Source organism: Aquarana catesbeiana, linkage group LG10, assembly GCF_042186555.1.
Source record: "Aquarana catesbeiana isolate 2022-GZ linkage group LG10, ASM4218655v1, whole genome shotgun sequence".
Lineage (NCBI taxonomy): Eukaryota > Metazoa > Chordata > Amphibia > Anura > Ranidae > Aquarana > Aquarana catesbeiana.
Genome location: NC_133333.1, coordinates 207,995,592 through 208,020,884, shown reverse-complemented (window position 1 = coordinate 208,020,884; position 25,293 = coordinate 207,995,592). Strand labels below are relative to the sequence as shown.

General features: G+C 42.0%; 1 protein-coding gene across 1 annotated transcript; it reads left to right on the top strand.

Moving 5' to 3' along the window:
• Positions 1-211: 211 nt before the first annotated feature.
• On the top strand, positions 212-4,653 carry LOC141109880 (sortilin-related receptor-like). Its single transcript, XM_073601136.1, has 3 exons — positions 212-352; positions 2,590-2,754; positions 4,453-4,653. The coding sequence occupies exons 1-3, from the start codon at positions 212-214 to the stop codon at positions 4,651-4,653; spliced, it is 507 nt and encodes a 168-aa protein (XP_073457237.1).
• The last annotated feature ends 20,640 nt before the right edge of the window (positions 4,654-25,293 follow it).

The following is a 25,293-nucleotide window of genomic DNA, read 5'->3' as shown; positions in this document are numbered from 1 at the left end:
GTAAGACCACTTTAGTATGGCCTAAATCACAATAAAGTGTTCCTAATGTTTATTAATGTTAAATCAAGTCAAAGTCTTTGTGAATCGTAATATTCTGTCCCAGTCAAATCACACAATACATGGATAAGATTGGGAAGGGGCACCCTCTGATTTTCAATATTGTGGTTCAGTGACTGGTAAATTTTAGCAGTTATGATTGTTATGTAACATTATGTATCTTCTCCGTATGCAGACATATGGATTGTTCTATGCCACGTCTTTCCTCGAGTTGTACCGCAACCCTCAGAACATCACAACAATGCTACACAACGTCACAGTCATCGTGAACAGAGATGAGCAGTACTTATTCCTGGTAAGGGGTTTTGTGTCACCCAGGAACAGGGTGGGTTTGATTTAAATCAAGTCGATTTCAAATCCTAATTTTTAAAGAGCAGCTGTCATCTCTGTCCTTCAGCAGCTCCTCCTCTGACCCTCTGTTGGCTCACCGACAGTCCCATTCACTTTAATGGGACGTCTGGTGATGCTGCAGTGATACAACAAGGTGAGGGACGTGGTGGCAACAGGTAAGTGGATGCCCGCTAACAGGCGCTGCCATGATGGATCTGAAATGACAGGTGCTCTTTAAATGTAAATTTAAACTTGTTCTTGCTGGTAGTTAGAATCTTTAATATGTGAAAACATGAAGGTTTTCTATTTAGAATAATAAGCTGTCAGGTTAGTAAAACAGCGATATCAGAACCGATTCAATCATACAATTTGTAGTGTACATAGATTTGCAAAACAATGGAATAAAGGAATATTCCTGAACTTTGTTTTATCTCGTGGTTGCTGTGTAATTGTGTGAATGCAACAATGCAGTGCATGTTATCTCAGCTTGGATTCATTGAATGAGTTTACCAAAAATGTAAATATTGCAGAATATACAGCCTGATGCTACATAACTAAGCTCCATTTCATGCTGAATAAACTAAATTATTTAATGTATCTTAAATAGAAAACTATCTTTAGATTTTTACTCCAAAAGCATTTTATTAAAATAAATTTGATAAAAATAAAAAAAAAACTTTAACTCATTGATTTTTATCCACCCTGCCCAGAAATAAACTACCTCAGCTGATTGAGAGTTTTTTAGCTTGATACAGAGAATGCATTAAAGTATAACTGAAGGCAAAACTTTTTTTTTTTACTTTTGGACAAAGTGAATATGGATTAGAACACATGTCAGTTTTTATTGCTGTCTGTGCCCCTGTTACAGAGATTCCCCCTCTCTGTTTGTCCGGTTTACCATTCTCATTGGAAGTGAAAGTAAAAAAAAAAATCCCAAATTTTGGGTTGTCCCCAGGAAAGTAATACAGGTGAAAACTTCCAATGGGGACACTAGATTCCCTTAATTTGCTGGGATTTCCTCTCACTTCCTGTTTTGCTGTGGGACAGGAAGTGAAGGTGAATCTCCCCAATGGGACACAGATGGCAAAAATACACCTTACAGTGGTTGTAAACCTCCCTTATTCTATCTAAGATGGGGACAAGAAACATTTTGCCTATAGTTCTACTTTAAGGTAAAAAACACCTTTTATCTTTACAACCATTTTAACACAGATATTAAAGTAGTATTAAACTCAGATAAATAACAGGTAGGTTATGGCAGAAGAGACCCTAATGGTCCCTTTTTGTCATAAATGCTTCCCCCTGCCTGTCTATGGTAATGTACACCGAGCCGCACATTCGCAGGCTTTGTGCCCTGATGAAGTGTGCGGGAGTGACATCGAAGTGGCCGAATGGAGCGAATCCAAGGGCCCAGGTGAAGATGGAAGCGCTCAAGCATTGACCGCCTAGTACTGGAGGGCATCATTTCACAATAACGAAATTAAAACAAAGCGAAAAACCCCAAATTTTCATCTAAATCTGTGGTCACATAACACTCTGGGTTCCGAGTCTTTATCCTCCTTCATCAGGTGTCCACAGTGATGCCTAGGTGACTTGGGCAATTCTTATTGGCTGTCCAGCAGTTGGACACTTAGGCCTCATTCATACGAGGTGGATCCGCTCAGCAGAGTCCACCAGCTCAGCAGGAGATCTCTCCGTTGATCTCCGCTGAGTCGGCGGATGACAGGTCCGTCTCTGCTCACTGAGCAGGGAGGGGCCTATCAAAGCGCCGCTGATTCCTATGGAGGGATCAGATCTCATCCATACCGCGAGGACGGATGCAAACGTACGCTATACGTCCGATTTTAGCTCCATAGACCTGCATGGAATGTTCATTCAGGTCCGCCTAAAAAACTGACAGGCGGATCTGAACGGTTCATCTGTGTGAAAGGGGCCTAAGTCTCTTGAAACCTGCACAGCACCATGACATTACAAATAGGCGACTGTTCAACACGGGCAGATTGCAGAACTGGATCTTCAGTCTTCACATCTGGAAATGGTGCTGGTAAAGGACATGGATAGCTGATTCAGGTGAAGAAAAACATTTTCAGGGTGCTTTTTATTTTTTGGGGGCGGGTGGGGGGGTGTTTGCGTATGCCTGAAGATGGACATTAAATGGAATCTCAGTTCTCACCAGATTCCCATGCTTTTGTCATGTTTTAGGTCCGCGTTATGTGCCTTTATCAGGGCCCCCCATCCAACTACGTTGTGGTCAAAATGATTCCCGATAATCGCTTACCGCCTCGTGACCTGCATGCCGTGATCACGGAAAAAGCATTTGTTATAATGAAGTGGGAGTCTCCATATGATTCGCCGGACAGTGAATTGGTGAGTTGGTATGAAAAAAACTAAGTATAAACTGGAGACAACTCCAGCAACCTACTTACTATATCTCTCATATATATATATATATATATATATATATATATCTACACCCCCCCCTATACCATGGTAGCACTACTGCCAAATCTCCCCACTGCAAAACGTCATGCATCCTTTCCAGAGACAATGAACAGTCATTTGCAAGCTTTGTTTTTGTTTTATTGGGGGTACAACTTGAATAGGGATATGGGATGCCCATAGAATTAATCATTGCCATCATATTTACGTATTTCAGTATACTTTTATCATAGTTAGAGCCTGAAGATTGAATGTGCATACTTGACTAAGTAGAAATCTTCTCCTGCAGCTCCCTGCAGACTGCTGTTCCTAAGAGTTCTCCATCCGTCACCATGTGAGGGACAAAGGTCACTTTTGACCATGTAAAAGCAATGGTCTTGGTTCTCTTCACCTCCTGCCCAAACTTGCTTCCTCTTGCATAACTGGTTTCCTCCTGCACAACTTGTAATTACGTTTAAGGTATAACACATCCTCTTCTAATGGGTATGAAGAACTCACTCTGAATAAGCCCCTCTACTGGCTCTGGTGACTCTCTGCTACTAGGCCTGAGGCCTGCAGAACCTCTCCCCGGAGGTCTAGTAGGTTAAAGTCTAATTGGAAATGAACTACTGCTCTCAGCCAGTCCAACTTGCAAAACATGTGCCAGCTGGCCACACTGGTTTGACACATATCCCTACAGTCTCCTCTCTGATCCAGGACTCTTCACCATCCACCGTGTGCATGATAAAGACTCTGCTAGTGACCGTGTAGAAGCAGAGTTCCCTCCCAGTTCTCCCAGGCCTCCTCCTGCGATCGCTACCTCGCCCCCCAGACGGGGGTGTGATCCTGCGGCTGTCTAGCACTCCATTCCTCACATCACCCAGCCGACTACACCTCCCCAGCAGCATGTCACCTCAGCATATATAGGAGGCCCGCCCCCTGCCAATGCCAGTTAGGGATTGGTCAAGGCTCCCACATGTGCTGCCTGCCACTCCAGCTCTAGGCCCAGCCGCCTCTTCCAGAACATTCTCCCTGGAAGCAGGGGAGGTTCCTCAGAACTAGAGCACAGGTGGCACACCCACTGCTACTCTAACCACTCCCAGCCCCCAGATGAAAACAGACAGGCCTACCTTGCAGCATAGTCCTGCTGAAATTTGCCTGTGCTGAACAACCTAGTAAGACAACCATTACTAGCACCTATCTTCTGATAGAGGGTTATAGATATATTACATACATATATATACACACACACTTTGAATGGCATGCATTTTTATCCTGCTGTCTGCCTGGTAATCGCGTTTTGCCTGGTATTAGGCTTCCTCAGGACCCAGACAGGGAAATGGCAAGCTACCTAGAACAATATAGTGTTAGTAACACAATACAATGAAGCAGTTAAAACAACAATATAATGTGTATATCATTTCTGAGTCTAGATCTGTGCATTCATACTGGCAATCGCGGTAGCCAAACATCCGCCCGATTAACGCCTAGGGCAGGCACAGGGGCGCAAATAGCAAGCAAGCCCCTGATGAGTTGGTATACCCCTGCGTTTATCTACTAAAGGCTTTAACTTGAATTGCATATAGTATAATCTCCTAAAATCTGGCCTTCAATCTCATAAGACCTCATCTCACACCTCTTTTGTAGTACTACATTGTGTCTGTGAAGGATCTGATCACAAAGACAGAGAGGACCTTCAAAGTGATTACTCAGAACAGCACGATAGAGTACAGGATCGGAAATCTGGAGCCAGGTGGCAAATACAATGTCATCATCCAACTGCGAAACATGAGCAAAGAAGCCAGCATTAAAGTGAACACAGGTAAGTACAACTTCCAGACCACGTAACAGCACTGAGTGCAGGTCAAACCCATGACACCTAGATCACATGATGCATCACTGAGACTATAAAGCCTAGATCATATGACAACTGTAAGTACAGGTGCCCCTTATAGTACTGAGCTTGAGGCCTTGACACCTTGGTCACATGACCCAGTATGGCACATAGGTGGTGCCATGACTCTTGGGTCACATGATGCACTATTGAGCACCGGGTGAGGCTACGCTATCCAGGACATGTACAGCACGAAGTATAGGTATACCCATGTCACCCATGTCAGGTGATGCACTACTGATCACAGGTAAGACTGTTATCCAGGTCATGTGACACAGCATTGATTGCAGTTAAGTCCATAAAACTCAGGTAACATGATGCACTGCCGAGCACAAGTAACACCATAAAACCCAGGTCAAGTGACAGTTCTAAGTGTATGTAAGCCCTGACACCGGGGTAATTTAACACTTAAGCCCAAGTGAAGTCTTTACAATCACATAACAGTAGTGAGCTCATGGCTTTGACACCCCGGTCACATGACCCAGTAAGGAAGCTGATCCATAAAATCTGCATCATGTGATTCCCAACACTGACCAAATCTTGGCACGTAACTATAAAGTACAGTCTAGGTTGTATAAAATAATACTGAATATTCTCTGGAGAATGGGAGTCCCTTTAACGGCTCTGTTTATTCACAGTTCCTCTCCAGGCGCCAGAAGGTCTGAAGCTTATCTATGAGAGAGATCACATTCTGCTGTTCTGGAAGAGCCTGGCCCTGCGAGAAAAATTCTTTAATGAGTCCAGAGTGAGTATAGATTTTTATTTGTCATCCTACCCAGTTCATTAGATTAGCAGATCTAGTCATTAAGAGTCTCTGTATTGTGCACATGGCCCATAATTCTTTGCTTGCAGCGAGTGAAGCAGCCGGAGAGGAAGGTATGAACTGCTGCAAGGGTCAACAATTTCTTTGCATGGTCAGACTTTTCACACCTACAAAACCTGCAAAAGTTTTAGGATTTGGTATGTTATTTAATACCTCCTTATGCCTTCCCAGGGCTATGACATTCACATGTATGACAGCTCTAATAATGTATCCACCTACCTTGGAAATACCAGCGACAACTACTTTCGAATCTCCAACCTGAAGCCGGGCCACAACTACACCTTTACTGTGCAGGCGCGATGTCTTTATGGTGGTCAGCTCTGTGGAGAGCCAGCACTGCTCCTCTATGATCAGCTCGGGACTGGTAGGTCTATAGCCCATCAAGAGCCACCTGTCTTTTGGGATAAGATATCTTGACAGCAAATACATGAGCTTGTCTTTAGGCACAAAGCTTCTTGATCACTTAGAAAAGCAATGTTCCAAAACCATGCAGGAACCCTTCATTCACATCCCTGATGAAGGCTCCCTGCGTGGTCTCAAAACATTGCTTAACTATGGGACCATACAATAAAGAAGCTTTGCTCTGAAAGACAAAGTTGTGAGTGTGCTGATGAAATATCGGTGTTCTTTGCTGTAACAGTGGGGAGTCATTACAACACCATGTTAATCATAGTGTCCATTCCAGTACGATGTGTGAGAGGAATATACTTTGTGTCTGGTTTAAGAGTACCCTGCAAAGTAGTGGGTTGAAGTGCTATTCCTTTTAAGAAAGTTTTTAGTGTAATTGCCTCATATCTTGTACCTTCATATTACAAGCCAGTTGACAACCAGCGGAGGAAAAAATGCAATACAGACCTGGAGGAAAAGAAACAGCAATACAGAGACATATGATGTTGCAAAGCCTTTAAAGTGGTTGTAAACCCTTACACACCACTTTTACCTACAGGTAAGCCTATAAGGCTTACCTGTAGGTACTGGAAATATCTCCTAAACCTGCACAGTTTAGGAGATATTTACCATATACGCTCGCACTGATGTCATTGGCGCATGCGCACTGAAGAAAGGGCACGATCGTGCTGTTTCTAAAGGGGTGGTGCCGTGATCGTCATGCCAGTCAGACCCGGAGTCCACAGCCCTGTAAGGAAGAGGGGTGGAGATGGACGTGGCCACCAGCAGGGACATCACAGGCTTCGTTTGCAGGTAAGTGGCACATAATGGGCTAGTATGCGATGCACACTAGACCATTATGCTTTTACTTTTACTTTGCAGGGTTTATTTCCTCTTTAAATAAAAGGCCAAGGGGTAATCATCAGCATTCTAATACAAGGAATGCCAAACGAAAAGTATGAGCGCAATCAGGACAGCTAAAAATAGACCATGAGAGACATATAGAGGAGAGTAACCCCCCCCCCAGTCATTTTTAATCTATTAATAGTAAGAAAGCGAGGTCAGAGCAAACTGACCCAGTACAGGATGATTGGGGGTAGTTGGTTACAAATGACAAGGAGAAGGGAACTGTATTAATGCATTGTTGGAGGAAAAGTGGTTTAATCTTAAACTACGTAAGTGGTTCTTTACTGCCAGAGCAGTAAGGATGTGGACTTCATTCCAAAATTGGTGGTGTCTGTGGGGAGCGTGGAAAAAAAAAAAAACTTAGATTGCATCTTATCAAACCCAATATACGGGTATATGGGAAATGGTAGTAACATAAACACACAAACACCCACACAGGTTGGACTGGTGTCTTTATTAAACCTTACCATCCATTATCTTGTATCTAGTTTTTCTGGCTGTTTCCTTATTACCATTAACCTCTCAAAACACAAACCTTATAAAGTTAGCTTTAAAGAAAAAAAAATTGGTCATAAACTGCCTCTGTTTTGTATAGGTGATTTTGAACTTTTTACAAAAAAATATAAGGACACTTGTCATGTATTTTCCTATCAGGTATGGACTCCCAGCCCTCCACCAGTGTCCAGTCCACGGATGTTGCAGCGGTCGTTGTCCCAGTTCTATTCTTGCTGCTAGTGGCTACTGGCTGTGGTTTTGTCATACTGTATATGTGACACCGGCGGCTACAGAACAGCTTCACAGCGTTTGCGAACAGTCACTACAGCTCACGTTTGGGGGCTGCCATCTTCTCCTACGGGGACGATATAGGTAAGGGGACTCCAATGCCAGTTCAGACAGCCCAAATCAAAACGGTGATATTTTGTGTTATTCCTGCAGAATATATTGATTATTTTATAGGACTAATAAGCTACTTCTGCTCTCAGGTGAAAAAAAACAAATGAAATGTAATTTGTGGGTAACTTTGCTAGACTTTAAGTGCTTACTGCTGATAATTTAAAGCAAACCTCCCCCCCCATCCCCTCCTTTCTCAGAGCCGGACTTTTTTTTTTTAATTTACAGTAAAACCTTGGTTTGAGAGCGTTTTGCAAGACAAGCAAAATGTTTTAATAAATTTTGCCTTGGTATACAAGCGATGTCTTGATATAAGAGTAGCGTCATGTCACAACTGAGTATAAAAAAGGAGAGGAGCCTCTAAGTGTAGCAATACGGTTACATTTAATGAAGGTACAACATTTAGCAACTTATTGCTACACTTAGAGGTGCCTTTCTACTCTTTTATACCCTGTAAAAAAAATGCTTTGATATACAAGTGCTTTGGATTACAAGCATGTTTCTGGAACGAATTATTCTCACAAACCAAGGTTTTACTGTGTTACCTTTTTCGGGGAATCCTTCCTGCAGTTTCGCCTAGGGTATGTATGATGTACGTAGTAGCCCTCAGCCCCCTGGGGTACCCACATTTTTCAGGCCACTTTCCTGAACATGTGCCGCAGCCGGTCCTTAAGGGGCTAGCTGCAGGAACTGAAAGATAGTCAACTCATGATGAAGTCCGAGAAGAAAATGGCAGTGTGGGATTGGGTGAAAAGCAGCAGAACTTCAGATCCCCACAAAACACCACTGGATTGCTGGATGCGTGAGTATATTTTTCTCGTAACTGTATATCACGGGGCACTTCATATTTAGGACAACTTGAGTTATGTTGCCACTTTCAGGTGAATGGACACTGGCCAAAAAACCTCCAGCTAAGGCTCAGTTTTTGCTAGTGTCCTTAAGTGATGGATGTGCCTGTAATGCCTCTCTGAAAATTCTTTCCAATGGGCATTAGTCCTTTAGTTTCCTGGCCTATTTTGCACATCCCTACTGGGGAAGGCTACGGCTTCATTAAGATTGGTTGTCTACAGCCCCAAGGCCAAGATGGATGGTACCTGGACCCCGCATGTAAGAGCAGGGACAGCCTTTATTGTTGCTGTTTGGCACTGGATTCTGCAAGCAGCGATTACCGGGGTAGCCAGTATCCGGTGACCTCAGTGGCACTTACCATGATGGGTGAAGTTTGGGCCTCTGGCCCTACAACCTGTAGTGGTGAGTGCTTCTGTATTTGGAACATGTTGCAGTCCCCCTATGCTCCCTGGTGTTTGGGGCTATGGGTGAAAATGCTGGAGCAATACACCACCATAGTGGTAGTCAAAATGCGACGACATGGAATGCATGTTCGATTGTCATTGTGTGTCTGCATATGCGCCATTTTGGGTTCCTCTGGTGGCAACAAGCGCTATTGGCAACTCAGCGGTAGATAGGTCCATCACACCTACAGCACTATAGCACCGGTGCCTCTGGTATTTGAACCCTCAGCAAGCCATGTTACGTAGGCATTGGGGGGGGAATGAAAATGGGGTCAGCCCCCAAATCCCTGTGTCAGGTAGTGAGAACCCCATAGTTCGCCTTGTATTGGCTCTCCTAAGGGTCAACTCTGCTCTAAATTCCCACCCTTATCTGTTATTTTCACTATTTAAGGGAACAGTCCTCCAGTTCCTTTTTTTCTTGGGAGGAATTTCAGCAGCCATCTTTGGTTTGCATGACCTCAGAGGTCCTCGCTGGTTTTAGAATCACTGGGAGGCAAACATGGGGTCTACCCAAACACACATCCTTCCATTATGTGAGAAGGATTTTTCTGAGGTAATTTCTACAGGAGGAAGAATCTGTGGAGAATCCTGCCTGGATGAATCCTCTCAATGGGAGTCTCAAGGTCTGGGGCTGTGTCAGTAGCAGAAGACCATGATGGGCTTTCTTGGCAGGCACGGTGCGCATAAGTTTAAAGTTGCCACTGCCAGAGTCCTCTTCTCCCAAAATCAATTAAATTGAGGCCTGGTGGGCACCTAAGAGTAAAAAGCATCCTCATCCTGAGACATTAAGACAAAAAATTGCAGATCTATCCACAAATGTTAATGTAACGCTGTTATCCAGTCTCACTAGGGTGGGGTATGTAAAAGAGTAATATATTCAAAATACTTTCCTGGTGAAAATGCTTCTGTCAGCTCCTTTCAGTGCTTGTGCCATGTCTGAAGGCCTGGATACAAGTTGATGTGTTCACTGGGGGAATATTAAAATCAAATTGGCTTATCTTCCACTTCAGCATGGATAAAGTGACCTTGGCGTTTGTTTGAGACCAGCAGGAGAGGGAGTCTAGAGCAGTAATTTATCCCTTCTGTTGATCTTGACTTTTGCATACCAGTGGGCCTAATATGTTGGAATTGCGTATAACATGAGTTGGAGGTCTACTTTAATTTGGAACTCCAGGCTTAATACACAATACAGGTGTAAATTGTCTTACCTGCTAAGGGATTTGTAACACTTTTTAGCTAGTCAAATGATCCAGGCACCCCTTCCTGACAGCACTGCCAGATGTTGTACTCCCCTACAGGTAAACCATAAATGCCCCCCCCCCCCTTATCCACCCTTCCTTTAAATTCTGCTTTACAGAACCGGTGGGGGGGGGAAATAGGTTTTGTAATGAACGTAGCAACCCAAATCTTGCAAGATGAATATGAAGCACCATGCAAGATCCTCATCTTGCAAGATATGGACTACTGAACACTGTTATCTGACCTGAAGGAGGTCGTTGCCCTCGCTGCTGGAGAAAGTGTGGGAAAGAGGGAGTATATTATTTTACCCCCCAGGTTATTTATTTACTTTTATTTTTTAAAGCATGGTCAGTTAGTTAGTCGTGCCTACACTAGACCCAAATGATCTGAAGGTGCCACATCCTAAACAATAATTGCAAAAGACAGTTTACATGGGGGGAAAAGGTTTTTAATGCACCACAATATGACAAAAAGTAAAAATTAAAAAATTGCAAAGCGCTTATTGGTGTATGGACATCCTATCCATTGGTGGTTTCTATTGTTTATATGCATATCATGATGTTTAGACCTGTTGGGTCTTTCTTTTGATGTCCATACACCAATAAGCTTTGTCCTACTTTTTTTTTTTTTAATTTGTCCTATTGTAGTGCCTTCAAATGCTCTTCCCATGTAAACAGTTTTTTGCATGTTCATTTAGCATTTAAGGGTTTGTGAGTGGGCACCTCAAAAAAAACAGACCTCAATCACTGAGATGGTAGATTTGTTAGTGTTATTTCCCTCCTCCCTGTGTCATCTTTTTGTAATCTATATCAAGTGAATGATTTCATGAACCGCTGTCCACTGATGCCAGGGAGGACACTGACCGTGTTATGATGACCTAAAATTCCCCTTCCCATTTCAGGTGAGGACGATGACGACGCTCCGATGATCACCGGCTTTTCAGACGATGTCCCGATGGTGATAGCATGAGTCTGCGATTCTTCTCTTTAAACCAAATGGTGTAAATATTTCTTCTCCCAGGAAATTGTGGGATTGTTTCCTTGTTTTATTATTTTAATTTTAAAAGATGCACTTTGAGTTGCAATATCTTATTTTTATATGGGCCAAAAAAAAATGAACTTTGTAATTACTCAACTGTGAAATGCAAAACGAGTTTAAAAACCAAATACTGACGGTTCCTGAATGGAGATTTGACCCCTTTTGGCCCTGAGATCCACCCTCTTTCTCTCTCCCCTATGCAGGGACGCCTTGCCCCACCCATTTTCTGTAAATGCAGTGATTGCAATCTGGCGTTGCGGTCGTGTTTAGGGGTCACGATTAAAACGTGAGACCCGTGTACAGATGATCCTAAGGTGCCTTACTGACTTCTCAGAGATTCTGGGTACTGGAGACCACACAGTGAGATGCTGATGGGTTCCAAACAACCTTGTTTTGGAGCTTAGACCTTTGGGTTCCCCTTTGACATTCGGCTGCAGCGCTAAGGGGGTTAACGTTGGTATTTTAGGACTGATTTGCTGGCCGTTCATCCATGTTTCTGTGAGTCACCAGTCAAAGCCCATTTTTTTTTATTTTTAATTCATTAAGACCCACACTGTGTTTCACTGTCCTGTGCATGGGCTCGCTGGTACAGAGGGAATATTGAATAGTGCATTTTTCCTATTGCATGACTTTGGATCAATGATTAAAAATAGGTGGCAAAATTAGTACCATTTTTAAGGCTGAACTCCAGGGTTTAAAAAAAAATAAAAAAATACTCTTGGAGCAGAGCTTTCTGCGCTGTACTGCACCTAAAGCCTATGGAGACCTCTGCAACACTGGCCGTACACTTGACAATTTTCAGTCAATTTCAACTACTACTGAGCTACCCAAAATTGCAGATATAATCTTAAATGGCAGAAACAAATCACTCTACCACCCACCTCCATAGATCAAGCTGAAACTGGCAAGGAATTCCACAACGTTAATACGTTTTTATTGGAAAACTGAATTAAAGCAAAAAAAAATACAATTACATCAAAAGCAACCTAATTGTTCTATTGGGGCAATTTTGATCCCATCTCCTTGCGGTTGATTGAATCTACCATTTTATGTCTTTGATTGTTTTGTGATTTTCAAATAGAAAGTTTGATCTCTTGTCAAATTGCCAAGTGTATGATCAGTGGTTTTTCTTACCCTTAATGTAGCTAAGAAATTCTGCTGGGTGGGTTCTCCAAAAGTGGTGAAATTTTAAAACACCGGAAAGGCCAACCTACCTGAAAATTGCTTGCCAAAAAACATGCAAACTGTAAGGTCAATGCTCCACAAATGCTCTTTCAAGTGCAGAAGTGTAAAATGTTGGCTTTTCTTATAAAATTTTGTAGCGGTACTTATTAAAAAAATGTTTTGCTCAATAGGATGACTTAGTCACTTGCGTAGCACCAACGATACAACCTTTGCATTGGTACAAAGTACCTAGGTTTGCACTAAGTGCAGCTCAAAGTGCCAAGTATTTCCAATATAAAAGCAATTTAGCAACTTACGGCGGGAGATTCTTGATGGCATAATCCTGCCATGCTTTTCTGCACTCTTCTCTGGTTCTACATGCATGTTATATATGTGATCCTCCCACCAGCAGGGGGCTAAGGTGTGGGTATGAGCCCTTGAGAGGGGACGGACGTTATGAAATTTTACCCCCACATTGCACTCTCATTTTGTAGCTCCGTCCTGGGAAATATTTTAGCCGAATGTTGCCTGTGGTGTACATTTTTAACTTTTTTTTTTTTTTCTTCATGTAATCACAAATGTCAAGGTTGTCTTTGTATATAAAGAATGTATTTTGTTTTTGAATTTATTATTATTCTGTATGTGACATGATCAATGTTGTGTCTGCACTTTTATTCTGATTCCTTCTGTGTGAATTTTTGTTGTGTAAGTTTTTAAATATCACCTACAAGCAGGGGTACATGTGATTTAAAGAGAATCTGTCACTTTGGACATATCTTAATATTTGATGCAAGCTGTGGCCTAACAGCGGAGCTTAACATCCTTTCTGCGTATCTCTGTTCTGCATTAGAACTTGGTTTGTCCCTTTCATCGTTCTCATCTGCCTGGCAAAAGTTAAATGGCAGGTTCTGGCAAAGAATTGGCAGCCTATAATAAAGTTAAAAAGTCCAGACCCAGGTTGGGATCCTAAAAGATGAAGTTGAGTAAGTAGATACCAAATATAAAAAAGAAAAAAAAACAAAAACCTGCGTGTGCCGCAATATGGCAAAAAATGAAGCTTGCCAAAATTATCAATAAGTGGCATTTTAACTGCTTTTGCAGCTCATCAGTTTAGAGTGAACTGTAAATGAGAGAACTAGAATTATTGCTCATGCTAACATTTGCACACACACACACACACACACACACATATTAGTGTAGCACAATCGCTGGTCACATGCACACCCTATGCATTTTGTTGTTTTTAGATTTTATTTCTATTTTTATAAATTTTATTTTATTTTTTTTTAAATTGTTTTATAATCTTTTATTATATTGTTATCACAAGGCACTAACAACTCCCCTGTGTGATAGGTTCTCTTTATGGAGATCACATGGGTGTATTAAACCCCTAATGTATCTCCTGACCTTCACTGCATCTAATCAACCACAGCTTGTACTTGATTAGCTGCTTCCCCGGCCACAGCAGCCATGGAATGACAGCTCTGAACCCAAATGTGCTCAGAATTGAAATCTTCTGGCTTTCATCCAGTAAAGATTGGTGGAGGGGGACAAGAATGGATGTTCCCTGATACAGCCGCCTGGATCACTCTTGAATTAAAGGATAAGTTAACATTTCGTAACATGTTACACCCACATTCAGGGTGTAACATGTTACGAACAGACTGCCCCCAGCTCCCTGGTCTGACAGCTAGCGGGGATCTTCTCCCTCCCCGCCAGGCATCACAAAAAAAAAAAATGTGGCTGAGCAAGGCTCCGCCCTTCCTGGCCGCATCACTCATTTACAGAGTCCTGTGAATAGAAAACTACAAGGCGTGGCAGCCTTTGCAGCTGTCGGCTTGTAGTTTTCAATGAACCACCATGGCGCTGTGGTAGTTCATTCCTCCTGTTGGCATGTATAGGCTTCCTTGTATGAGGGATAAGCAAGCCGATACACTGACAGATCTGCAGAAGACCTGCATGGCACCAGCAATCTGCTGATCGCTGGTGCAATGCTTTACAAGCTCTTGAAAAAAAAAAATAAATGCACATTTTTTTACCTGCAAAAAAAAGTGCTTTTATTTTATTTATTTTTTTTTTAAAGTGAACTTATCCTTTATAGTTGGGAGCCAGCTGAAGAAAGCAAATACAAACTCCTGACTGCTACTATGTACGTCCATACAGCTAAAACACTAAGTGCTGCAGCAAGGATCAAAATACTGCCAGAACCTTGTAGAGTCGCATCACAGCTCCTCAAGGAGCCAACTCTGTTGATTGAAGCAGTGTGCTTGGGGAAAGGGCCTGCCAGACCGTGGGAGAGCCAGGACATTGCAAGTGTGAGAGCCACAGTCCGACTCTCCTATGTGCTGCTAGCACAGGGTATTATAACTCTTGCTGCAGAACTTACGAACTAAAAAAAAACACTTCAATAGAAGCACATTTATGGCACCTGGCTCCATTACAGTTTTAAATACAGAGTGCACTTTGAATGGGCCACTGTCCATTCAGAGTGAAGTGACAGAGCTTCTTAAAAGCCAAACCCACTATACTTTCGGCACGCTCCCCCTTCAATCAGGGCCCTTTTTAAAATGCATGCTGCTTCCATGTATGGGGGAGCATGTGACCACCTCCAACAGTGCCAATACCAATGTTTAATAAAACTACAGTATTCCTTCAATTTGGGAGGAGATGGAGAGACTGATGAGTAAATTTGAAACTTGCAGCAGGATGTAGCTGGAAAACGAATGCAGAACGGTGATATGTGGGTTATCGTAAACTGGACACCATAGACCAGACTCAACTGAGAGCTAGGCCGACTTGTTAGGAAACAGCTGATGTTTTCAGATAAATGGAGACTTTCATAAGAATGAAAAAGTTTTTAAAAAGTGACAGGTCCTCTTTAAGCTTTTTCAAGAAATTGCTCCCTGTATATAGATGACTTATGCCGTAACAGACCGCAGATTTGGAATAGGGAACATGAATAGGCTGATTTTAAGAAAAAATAAAGAAATAGTTTTGCTTATTGTGACCAAATTCCTTTATCATACCTGTGCTGGAAAATGTGCAGATGGAATTTGATTGGCTGATAGGGGCAGCACAGACTGCCCTGTGTGTTTTTCCTATATAAGCAGTCCTACTTTGGACTCTAGTTACAGTCTGTAGAATGTTGTTTCATTGCTGCGTGATATTTCAGTTTTGTTGCTGGCATCTTCTGTCTCTGCGGCACTCCATTGGTGAGATATCCTCTTCAGAAACCGTGCTGGCCAACATCTGCAGCCAATACGAAGCCATGAGCTGGCGACCCTCCCCCTTCCAACATGGATTCTCCCTAATGGCAGTACACTTTTGTCATGGTCTTATGGGATGGGGCATAGATGGGAACCAATGCAGGGGGAATCTCGCCATTGGAGTCTCCAGGAAAGCCAAGTGATCTAACCCAAAAAAAATCTTTTTTTGCTTGGTCCCTATACAGCAATTGTAATAATCAGGGCTCTCGATCTCAGGAAACGTAGCATAGTGCCAAGACAGAAGGAGCCAAAAGGTTTCCCATAGTTAAATGACAATTGTTAGTGGTACAGTGACGGTGCATTTTTCTTTGTGTATATATTATGGTGTATTGTGTGCACTGTTCTATAGGTGTGCGTCTGCCATTCACAGCAGAGGTGCTTTGTGCGGAGGTGGTTCTGTATAGCTGATGTTTTCCTTAGAATGTTACAAAGCCACAGCATTTCTTATAATAAAAAAAAACTTTTTTTTATTTAAACATTTCTTTACCTTTTTTTTTTTTTTTATTGGATCAAGATGTGTAATGGTAACAGGGCCCTTAAAGCATAACGCCACCTTCCCGGTAAATCTGAGATTTTAAGTTTGGAAAGTAAAATCAACAATTTTTTTTTTTTTTTTTTGTAAACCATTTTCAGTATCCCTCTTTGATCAGGCTGGTGCAAACTCTTGAAATAGGTTTGTTTCCCAGTGAGAAGTTCCCAGAGGCTCCTCTTTCTGCGGGGGTGTATTTTTTTGGGAGGTAATACAGCACCAAACACATTTAGTTACCTGTGAATGTGTAGCAACATGTGCAATGTGTACAGCTGCTTACACAAAAAGACAGTATAACCAATCCAAATAAAGAGTACAAACAAAATGAAGTGTTACACCAATGTTGAAAGTGCAATATTCCTTAAGTGATTGTTATTTAAAATTAAATAAAGTTCACAATTGTCTCTATACTTACCTGCTCTTTTCAGGCCCCTTCCCTCTGTCCAGTGCCCGTTTGTGCTCACACCTGAGCCCCACTGCTGCTTCCATTGACACACGCAGCAGGACTCAGCCCTGCCCCCTCATCACTGGTTCTGATTGACAGCACTGGGAGCCAATGGCTCCCGGTGCTCCAGCAAAGCCAGCGTGACCCAAAAGTGAGAAGAGCTGCAGATGTGCGCGGTGCTGGATCTAATGAGGGCTCAGGTAAAAGGGGGGGGAATGATGGCACCTAAACCTTTTTTTTTACTTTAATGCAAGGAATCCATTAAGGTAAAAACGTTTAGGCTTTACAACCACTTTAATAAAAAAAAAAGTTCAAGAAAGCATCCCCCAGTGGTCTTAATTGATGAAAAGTGAAACCCACAGTCCATTGCCATAACACGTGTTGATTCTTCTCAAAGAGTTCAGATAACCAGTCACCAACATTCAACACTCACCAAAACTCATGGCTACCATTACAGCAGCATAAACGCTTGTGATAAATAGGAGATCCCTTTGGGAATCATTGCAGCAGCCCACATCCAATGGCATCTTCTGACATACTCCAGCTAGGGCAAATGAAGCTCACCACTAGCCAAGAATAATCTAGTAGTATAGTAGTTTTATTTGAATCCAAATAAAAAAAACATAGTAATATTGGAGATTATTCTTGGCTCGTGATGAGCTTTGTTTGCCCTAGCTGAAGTATGTCAGAAGATGCCATTGGATGTGGGTTGCTGCAATGATTCCCAAAGGGACCTCCTATTTATCACAGGCATTTATGCTACTGTAATGGTAGCCATGAGTGTTGAATATCCTCAATGTTGGTGGCTGGTCATGTGAACACTGAGAAGAATCGGCACACGTGTTATGGCGATGGATTGCTGATTTCACTTTTCGCCAAATAAGATCATGGTGGTACTCATTTGTTGGACTTTTTTCTTTTATTTGTTATTAGGCCCCTTTCACACTGGGGCGGGAGGTGCGTCGGTGGTAAAGCGTCGCTACTAGCGGCGCTTTACCGTCCTTTTAGTGGTGGTATTCGGCCGCTATTGGGACGTTTTTACACCCCGCTAGCGGCAGAGAACGGAATAAAAACCACTGCGGTATTGCCGCGCTGCCCCATTGATTTCAATGGGCAGGAGCGGTATATACACAGCTCCTTCGCTGCTCCGAAGATGCTGCTAGCAGGACTTTTTTTTCCCGTCCTGCTAGCGCACCGCTCCAGTGTGAAAGCCCTCGGGGCTTTCACACTGGAGACACAGCAGCAGCTGTTTCGGGTCGGTTTGTAGGCGCTATTTTTAGTGGAATAGCGCCTGCAAACCACCCCAGTGTGAAAGGGGTCTTAAGGAAGCTTTTCACTTTCAACACTGGCATTGCACTTCATTTTGGTTATATAAATTAGGTACTTAGGCCCCTTTTACACTGAGGCGCTTCTAAACTGCCAGTAAAACATTTGAGCGCTTTTGAAGAGCTTTTCAGGCGCTTCTGAACAGCTTTCAATGGAGAGGGGCGCTTTTTTTTCACCACCCTGCTAGCGCACTGCCCCAATGTGAAAGATTCTTTGATTTTAATGGAAATTGGATTTCGTGAGCTTTTCACGTGCTTTTTTTAGCGTGAAAGAGCCTCAGTGTGAAAGGGGTCTAATAATAGGGTACACACTATGTCCTGCAGGCTGCTGCTTCATGCCACTAAATATTGCCACGGTAAAGAAGCTTGCTAAAGAGTGGTCCCAAGATCATACAAAAAAGGTGAAGGGAAACTTCCCTTGTATTTATAAAGTCATATGTAAAGAAAATAAATCACTTTTTATTCAGCTAGGTACTTGAAAAGTCCCACATAATGGGTCGCAGTTGTTGAATTGCGTCACAGCTTACAGTATCAGATCTGTCAAAGGTGGTGTTGCTTTGTAAAGAGAACCTGTCACTTTTGAAACATTTTATTTTCCCCATCAGTTCTGTTCATAATAACATATTCCAGTCTTTTCTCAATGGCTATGTCCTTGGCTGTGTGTGGTTTGTGTAGGAGCTGTTGACTCGTATAGATGAACATCTGATTTAGTCTTGCTTCTCAAGTGGCAGCTGTCATTGACTAGTTCTAGAAGCATTGCTGGTGTTGGGTACTCTAAATTCTGCCAGACCTACAGCTGATTTCCTGCAGCCAATGCTGGATATGGAGCTCAGCATTGACTGGTAGCAGCCAACCTAACAGATTCTCTAATGCATGCATCAGTGTACTTTGTAGCCTCATAATCTTTCCCAGCAAGGTCATCTTGGCCAGGGTACTACTCATCCCCTGGTACACCCATCACATGAGACATTGAGGCTGCCATTGGGGGCTCCTCTTCTGACAATACTAATTGCCTGGCTATGTGTAGACCATTTTGCTTCAATACTTTGAGTCACTGACACAGAACAAGTTTTTACTAATATGTGTATTTGTTTTGGTTCAGAAAGTGTTGAAGCCAGCATATGGCCAGATGACTTACATTTTCAGGAGGTCAGAAAGGGTAGCAGTCCAGTTTTATGGTTGGAAGTTTGGTGCACAACAGCACTGGGATGGGTAGGCTGTCCTGCAATGAACAGAGTTGCTGTGAGGATAAAAAGACTATTGTAAAGTGACGGCTGGGCGGGAGCACTGTTCTGGGAGAAAATCGTATGACGTCCACCCAGAATCGTGCCTCGCGCACGATCTGTCACCCGTCGAACACTGTACAGGCCTGCTGCCTGTACCATGTGAACACTGTGGCCAGCCATAGCAGATCACACGACCGCTGTACACAATGAAAGGCTTTGTTAGATGCATTCCATTGTGTTCTATTGTGATGGGCTCTGATTGTTCAGTTATCACATGGTACAGACAGGGCCAATCACAGCCCATCTGTACCATGTGATTTAGCTGTGGCCAATAACAGCTCTTCACAATAGTAATTACCGAGTACTTTTCAGACAGAAAAAAATGGTTGCTTATAACTGTAAAATGCTGTTATAAGTAATTGGTGTGAAAACGATTACTGTGGTAAAACTGTATTGCTCTGGTCATATAAAAAAATTAACATATATTCATATTTCTACATACTGTCACCAGTCAATGTCCCTGATCACCGCCACACCAGTCGTATAATAACGCTGTACTGCACTGATGACAGTATGTAAACAATTGTGAAAAAAAATTAAATTTTTTCATTTTACAAAGAATTGTGACAAACAATTACATCTTCAAAAAACTCGCCATGCCTCTTACTAAATACCTTGGACTGTCTACTTTCCACAAAGGGGTCATTTGGGTGATATTTCTACTGTTCTGGCATTTTTGGGCCTCAAGAAATGAAGCAGTCAGTACATGAGGCTTGATCAATTTTCAGATATACAGTGAGGGAAAAATGTTTTTGATCCCCCTGCTGATTTTGTAAGTTTGCCCACTGACAAATGATCAGTCTATAATTTTAATGGTAGGTTTATTTTAACAGTGAGACAGAATAATAACAAATATATTCAGAGACACATTTTCAAAAAAGTTATTTGCATTTTAATGAGCAAAATAAGAATTTGACCCCTTCGCAAAACGTGACGTAGGACTGATTCACATCTATGCAGGTTGCAGTTTGCATATTGCAGGTGCATTTTGCGTTTTTCAATATACGCTTTTGATCCATTGAAGTCTTTGAAACCAAAAACCAGAAAAAAAGTCCCTGGCCTTTTCCATAAAATGCAGATGTGAACTACATCCATAGGAAACCATGTTAAATGGACTGTAGTGTGTTTCTGCAAAACTGAAACGGGCCTATGTATTTGGTGGCTGAACCCTTTTTGGCAATCAGAGGTCAGACATTTCTTGTAGTTGGCCACCAGGTTTGCGCACATCTCAGGAGGGATTTTGTCCCATTCTTTGCAGATCCTCTAAGTCATTAATATTTCGAGGCTGAGGTTTGCTAACGCGGACCTTCGGCTCCCTCCACATATTTTCTATGAGAATAAGATATGGAGACTGGCTAGGCCACTCTAGGACCTTTTTATTGTGCTTCTTCTTGAGCCACTACTTTGTTGTCCTGGCCATTTGTTTTGGGTCATTGTCATGCTAGAATACCCATCCACGACCCATTTTCAATGTCCTCGCTGCGGTAAGGAGTTTCGCATGCAAGATTTGAACGTTCATGGCCCCGTCCATTGTCCCTTTGCAGTGAAGTTGTCCTGTCCCCTTAGCAGAAATACACCCCCAAAGCATGTTTCCACTTTCCATGTTTGACGGTGGGGATGGTGTTCTTGGGGTCATAGGCAGCATTCCTCCTCTCCCAAATAAGGCGAGTTAATGCCAAAGAATCTCATCTGACCACAACACTTTCATCCAGTTCTCCTCTGAATCATTCAGATGTTCATTTTACAAGCTTCAGATGGGCCTGTACATGTGCTTTCTTGAGCAGGGGGACCTTGCGGAGCACTGCAGGCTTGCAGTTCTTCACGGCGTAATGTGTTACTGATCATATTTTTTTTGGTGACTATGGTCCCAGCTGTCTTGAGACCATTGACAAGAGTCTCCTGTGTAGTTCTGGGCTGATTCTTCACCGTTCTCATGATCACTGAAACTCCACGAGGTGAGATCTTGCATGGAGCCCCAGACCAAGGGAGATTGACAGTCATTTTGTGTTTCTTCCATTTGCAAACAATCGCACCAACTGTTGTCACCCTCTCACAAAGTTGCTTGGCGATGGTCTTGTAGCCCATTCCTGCCAGGTTTAGGTCTACAATCTTGTCCCTGACATCCTTGGACAGCTCTGGTCTTGGCCATGGTGGAGAGATTGGAATCTGATTTGCTTCTGTGGACAGGTGTCTTTTATACAGGTAACAAGCTAGATTAGGAGCACTCCCTTAAGTGCTGGTTCACACAGGGGCGACTTGTCAGGCGACCTAGCCACCTGACAAGTCGCCTCCTGTTCTGTACTATGGAACCGTTCTAATAGGAGTGACGCAAGTCGTTCCAACTTAGAAAAAGGTTCCTGTAGTATTTTTGGGGCGACTTGCATTGACTTCTATACAGAAGTCGTTTTGCAAGTCGCCGCTGAAGTCGTGTGCAGGTCGTGCCGCCCCTGTGTGAACCGGCACTTAAGAGTGCTTCTAATCTTGGCTCATTAACTGTATAGAAGACACCTGGGAGCCAGAAATCTTGCTGATTGATACAGGATCAAATACTTATTTCACTCATTAAAATGCAAATCACTTTATAATTGTTTTTGAAATGTGTTTTTCTGGATTTTTTTTGTTCTGTCTCACTGTTGAAATACAAAAAAAAAACAAAATCAACAGGGGGTCAAATACTTTTTTCCCCTCACTATAAGTACTATAGTTTGTGGAATCTATAGCTTTACTATAGACTAAATTAATATGGGTTTTCACCAAAGAAATGTAGCAGAATGCATTTTGGCCTAAATTTATGAAGGAAGATTTTTTTTTCTTTTTATATTTAATTTTAGAACGGAAATGAAAGAAGCCTTTTTTTTTTTTTTTTTTCTCAATTTTCGGTCCTCATTTATTTTGCCCAAAAAACCCCCCAAAAATCAGTGATTAAATACCACAGAAAGAAAGAGCTTTCTGTGAAAAAAAAAAAAATTAAACTGTCATATAAGTAGTGTTGCATGACCACGCAAATGTGTTTTGTTTTTTTTCCAAAAAGGCAACAGTGCTGAAAGCTGAAAATTGGACTGGGCAGGGAGGGGGTAAAAGTGCCCAGTATTGAAGTGGTTAAGGGTAGATGCATTCATGTGTGTTGCATTAAAGTGGTGTTCTGGCTGAAATTATACTTTTTAAATAAAAATACCCCTATAATGCACAAGCTTAATGTATTCTAGTAAAGTTAGTCTGTAAACTAAGTCTGTTTTGTTAGTTTATAGCAGTAGTTTGTTATTTTATAAACTTACAGCAGGCTGTGGCCATCTTAAGTGTGGGCATCTGAAGCCAGACCGTATTTCTTCCTGGATCTCATCCTTGCAGATCTCGCACATGCTCAGTGCAGCACAAGCAGTGTAATAGTTTTCAGGCCAGGTTTCCATAGCAACGGCAGTGTCAGAGGAAGCTGCCGCCCCTTCCCAGAAGGCATTGCAAACAGGAAATGATGCGATGGGCTGCGGCCAGGGAGGAGGAAGTGAAAAATGAATACAGCAGATATATAGTAAGTGCTGAGAAAAAAAAATTTAAAATATCCAATTCGTTTACAGTGCACAGTTTAGTGAGGGATGCTGAAGAGTTGTAAAAGTGGGTGGAACTCCACTTTAAGGCACCCCATTCATTTTAAATATAATTAGTATACAGGATTTATTTAGTGCCAGCCTTATGCAGCTCTTTACAATGCGAGTAAGCTGCTAATGCACAGCTGGTTACATGTGAAGAGCACCGGCCTTTGATTTGTACAGGGATCTCATATACACAACTGCATAGAGATCTTTTCTTAGATGTGTTGCACCATCATCCCAGTAAATGTAGAACCACAAAACCAACATAGGGATTTTCAAGGTGCCAAATATCTATCATCCTAGTCCCTAATGATCCCAAAATATTTCTAATTTTTTTTTTTTTTAATTGATACAGTGGCTAAGTGGTTAGCACTTCTGCCTAGCAGCACTAGGGTCATCTGGTTGAATCCCAATCACAGCACTACCTACACAGTTTGCATGCGCTCCCTCTGCGGGTTTCCTCCAACACTCCAAAGACATGCTGGTAGGTTAACTGGCTCCTGTCTAAATTGGCCTTAGCATGTGTATATGTATGAATGTGCAGGGATATCTGAATGATGGGTGCAGATACAGGCATCATTCAGATATCAGCTTTTTTTAGCCGGCGATTCCCTACACCAGAAGAATGATCATATTGGCTGTTCCACTGCTTGATCATTCTTACGGTAGGCGAGAGGGGACGCCCCCCCCCTCCCGCCGCCCTCTGGTGCTTCTACCGACTCACTGCTAAGATCGAAGCCAGGATCTTTTTTTTTTTTATTTATTTCAGGCTTCCCAGCCTAAAGGTGAGATGTGGGGTCTTATTGACCCCATAACTCACTGTAAAGAGGACCTGTCATGCCATATTCCTATTACAAGGGATGTTTACATTCCTTGTAATAGGAATAAGAGGTCAAAAAAAAGCATCAAACTAAAATAAAGTAAAATGAACAATAAAAAAAAAATTTTTTTTAAAGCGCCCCTGTCCCCGTGTGCTTGCATGCAGAAGCGAACGCATACGTAAGTCCCGCCCACATATGAAAACGGTGTTCAAACCACACATGTGAGGTATCGGTCCGATCGGTAGAGCGAGAGCAATAATTTTGGCCCTAGACCTCCTCTGTAACTCAAAACATGTAACCAGTAAAAATTTTTAAAGCGTTGCCTATGGGGATTTTTGAGTAGCGAAGTTTGACGCCATTCCACAAGCGCGTGCAATTTTGAAAGGTGACATGTTGGGTATCTATTTACTCGGTGTAACTTCATCTTTCATATTATGCAAAAACATTGGGCTAACTTTACTGTTTTTTGTTTTTTTTTTTTAAACCACAAAACTATTTTTTTTCCCCAAAAAAGCGTTCAAAAAATTGCTGCGCAAATACCATGTGAGATAAAAAGTTGCAATGACCGCCATTGTATTCTCTAGGGTCTTTGCTAAAAAAAACATATATAATGTTTTGGGGTTCTATGTAATTTTCTAGCAAATAAATGATGATTTTCACATGTAGGAGAGAAATGTCAGAATTGGCCTGGGTGGCCACGCTGTGTAAAAGTCTCACACATGTGGTATCGCCATACTCGGGAGTAATAGCAGAATGTGTTTTGGGGTGTAATTTGTGGTATGCATATGCGGTATGTGAGAAATAACCTGCTAATATGACAATTTTGTGAAAAAAAAAGTAAAAAAGAAAAACTTGATTTTGCAAAGAATTGTGGGGGAAAAAATGACAACTTCAAAAAACTCACCATGCATCTTTCTAAATACCTTGGAATGTCTTCTTTCCAAAAGGGGCTCATTTGGGGGGTATTTGTACTTTTCTGGCATGTTAGGGTCTCAAGAAATTAGATAGGCCATCAGTACTTCAGGTGTGATCAATTTTCAGATACTGGCACCATAGCTTTTGGACTCTCTAACATTCACAAAGACCAAATAAATAATATCCACCGATTTGGGTTATTTTTACCAAAGATATGTCGCGGTATAAATTTTGGCCAAAATATATGAAGAAAAATTACTAATTTGCAAAATTTTATAACAGAAACTAAGAAAAATGCATGTTTTTACAGATTTTTCGGTCTTTTTTCTTTTATAGCGCAAAAAATAAAGAACCCAGCGGTGATTAAATACCACCAAAAGAAAGCTCTATTTGTGTGAAAAAAAGGACAAAAATTTCATATAGATACAGTGTTGCATGACTGAGTAATTGTCATTCAAAATGTGAGAGCACCAAAAGCTGAAAATTGGTCTGGTTATTAAGGGGGTTTAAGTGCTCAGTGGTCAAGTGGTTAAATAAATATAACCTTTATAACAAGTGAGGCTGCATTCAAATTAATTTTCAAAGCAGTAAAGTGGTTCCAAGTTGGCCATGGATGGGTCAGTTTAATTCCCCGATCCCCACATTGGAGGTGGATGGGGGATTCATTCTCACTGACCTAT

What these genes read in the sequence shown, in the direction of transcription:
- LOC141109880 (XM_073601136.1), top strand. Translation starts at nt 212, where the DNA reads ATGTATCTTCTCCGTATGCAGACATATGGATTGTTCTATGCCACGTCT. An exon ending in ATGAGCAGTACTTATTCCTG is followed by an intron (nt 353 to 2,589) that starts GTAAGGGGTTTT and finishes GTCATGTTTTAG; the next exon opens with GTCCGCGTTATGTGCCTTTA. An exon ending in ATTCGCCGGACAGTGAATTG is followed by an intron (nt 2,755 to 4,452) that starts GTGAGTTGGTAT and finishes CCTCTTTTGTAG; the next exon opens with TACTACATTGTGTCTGTGAA.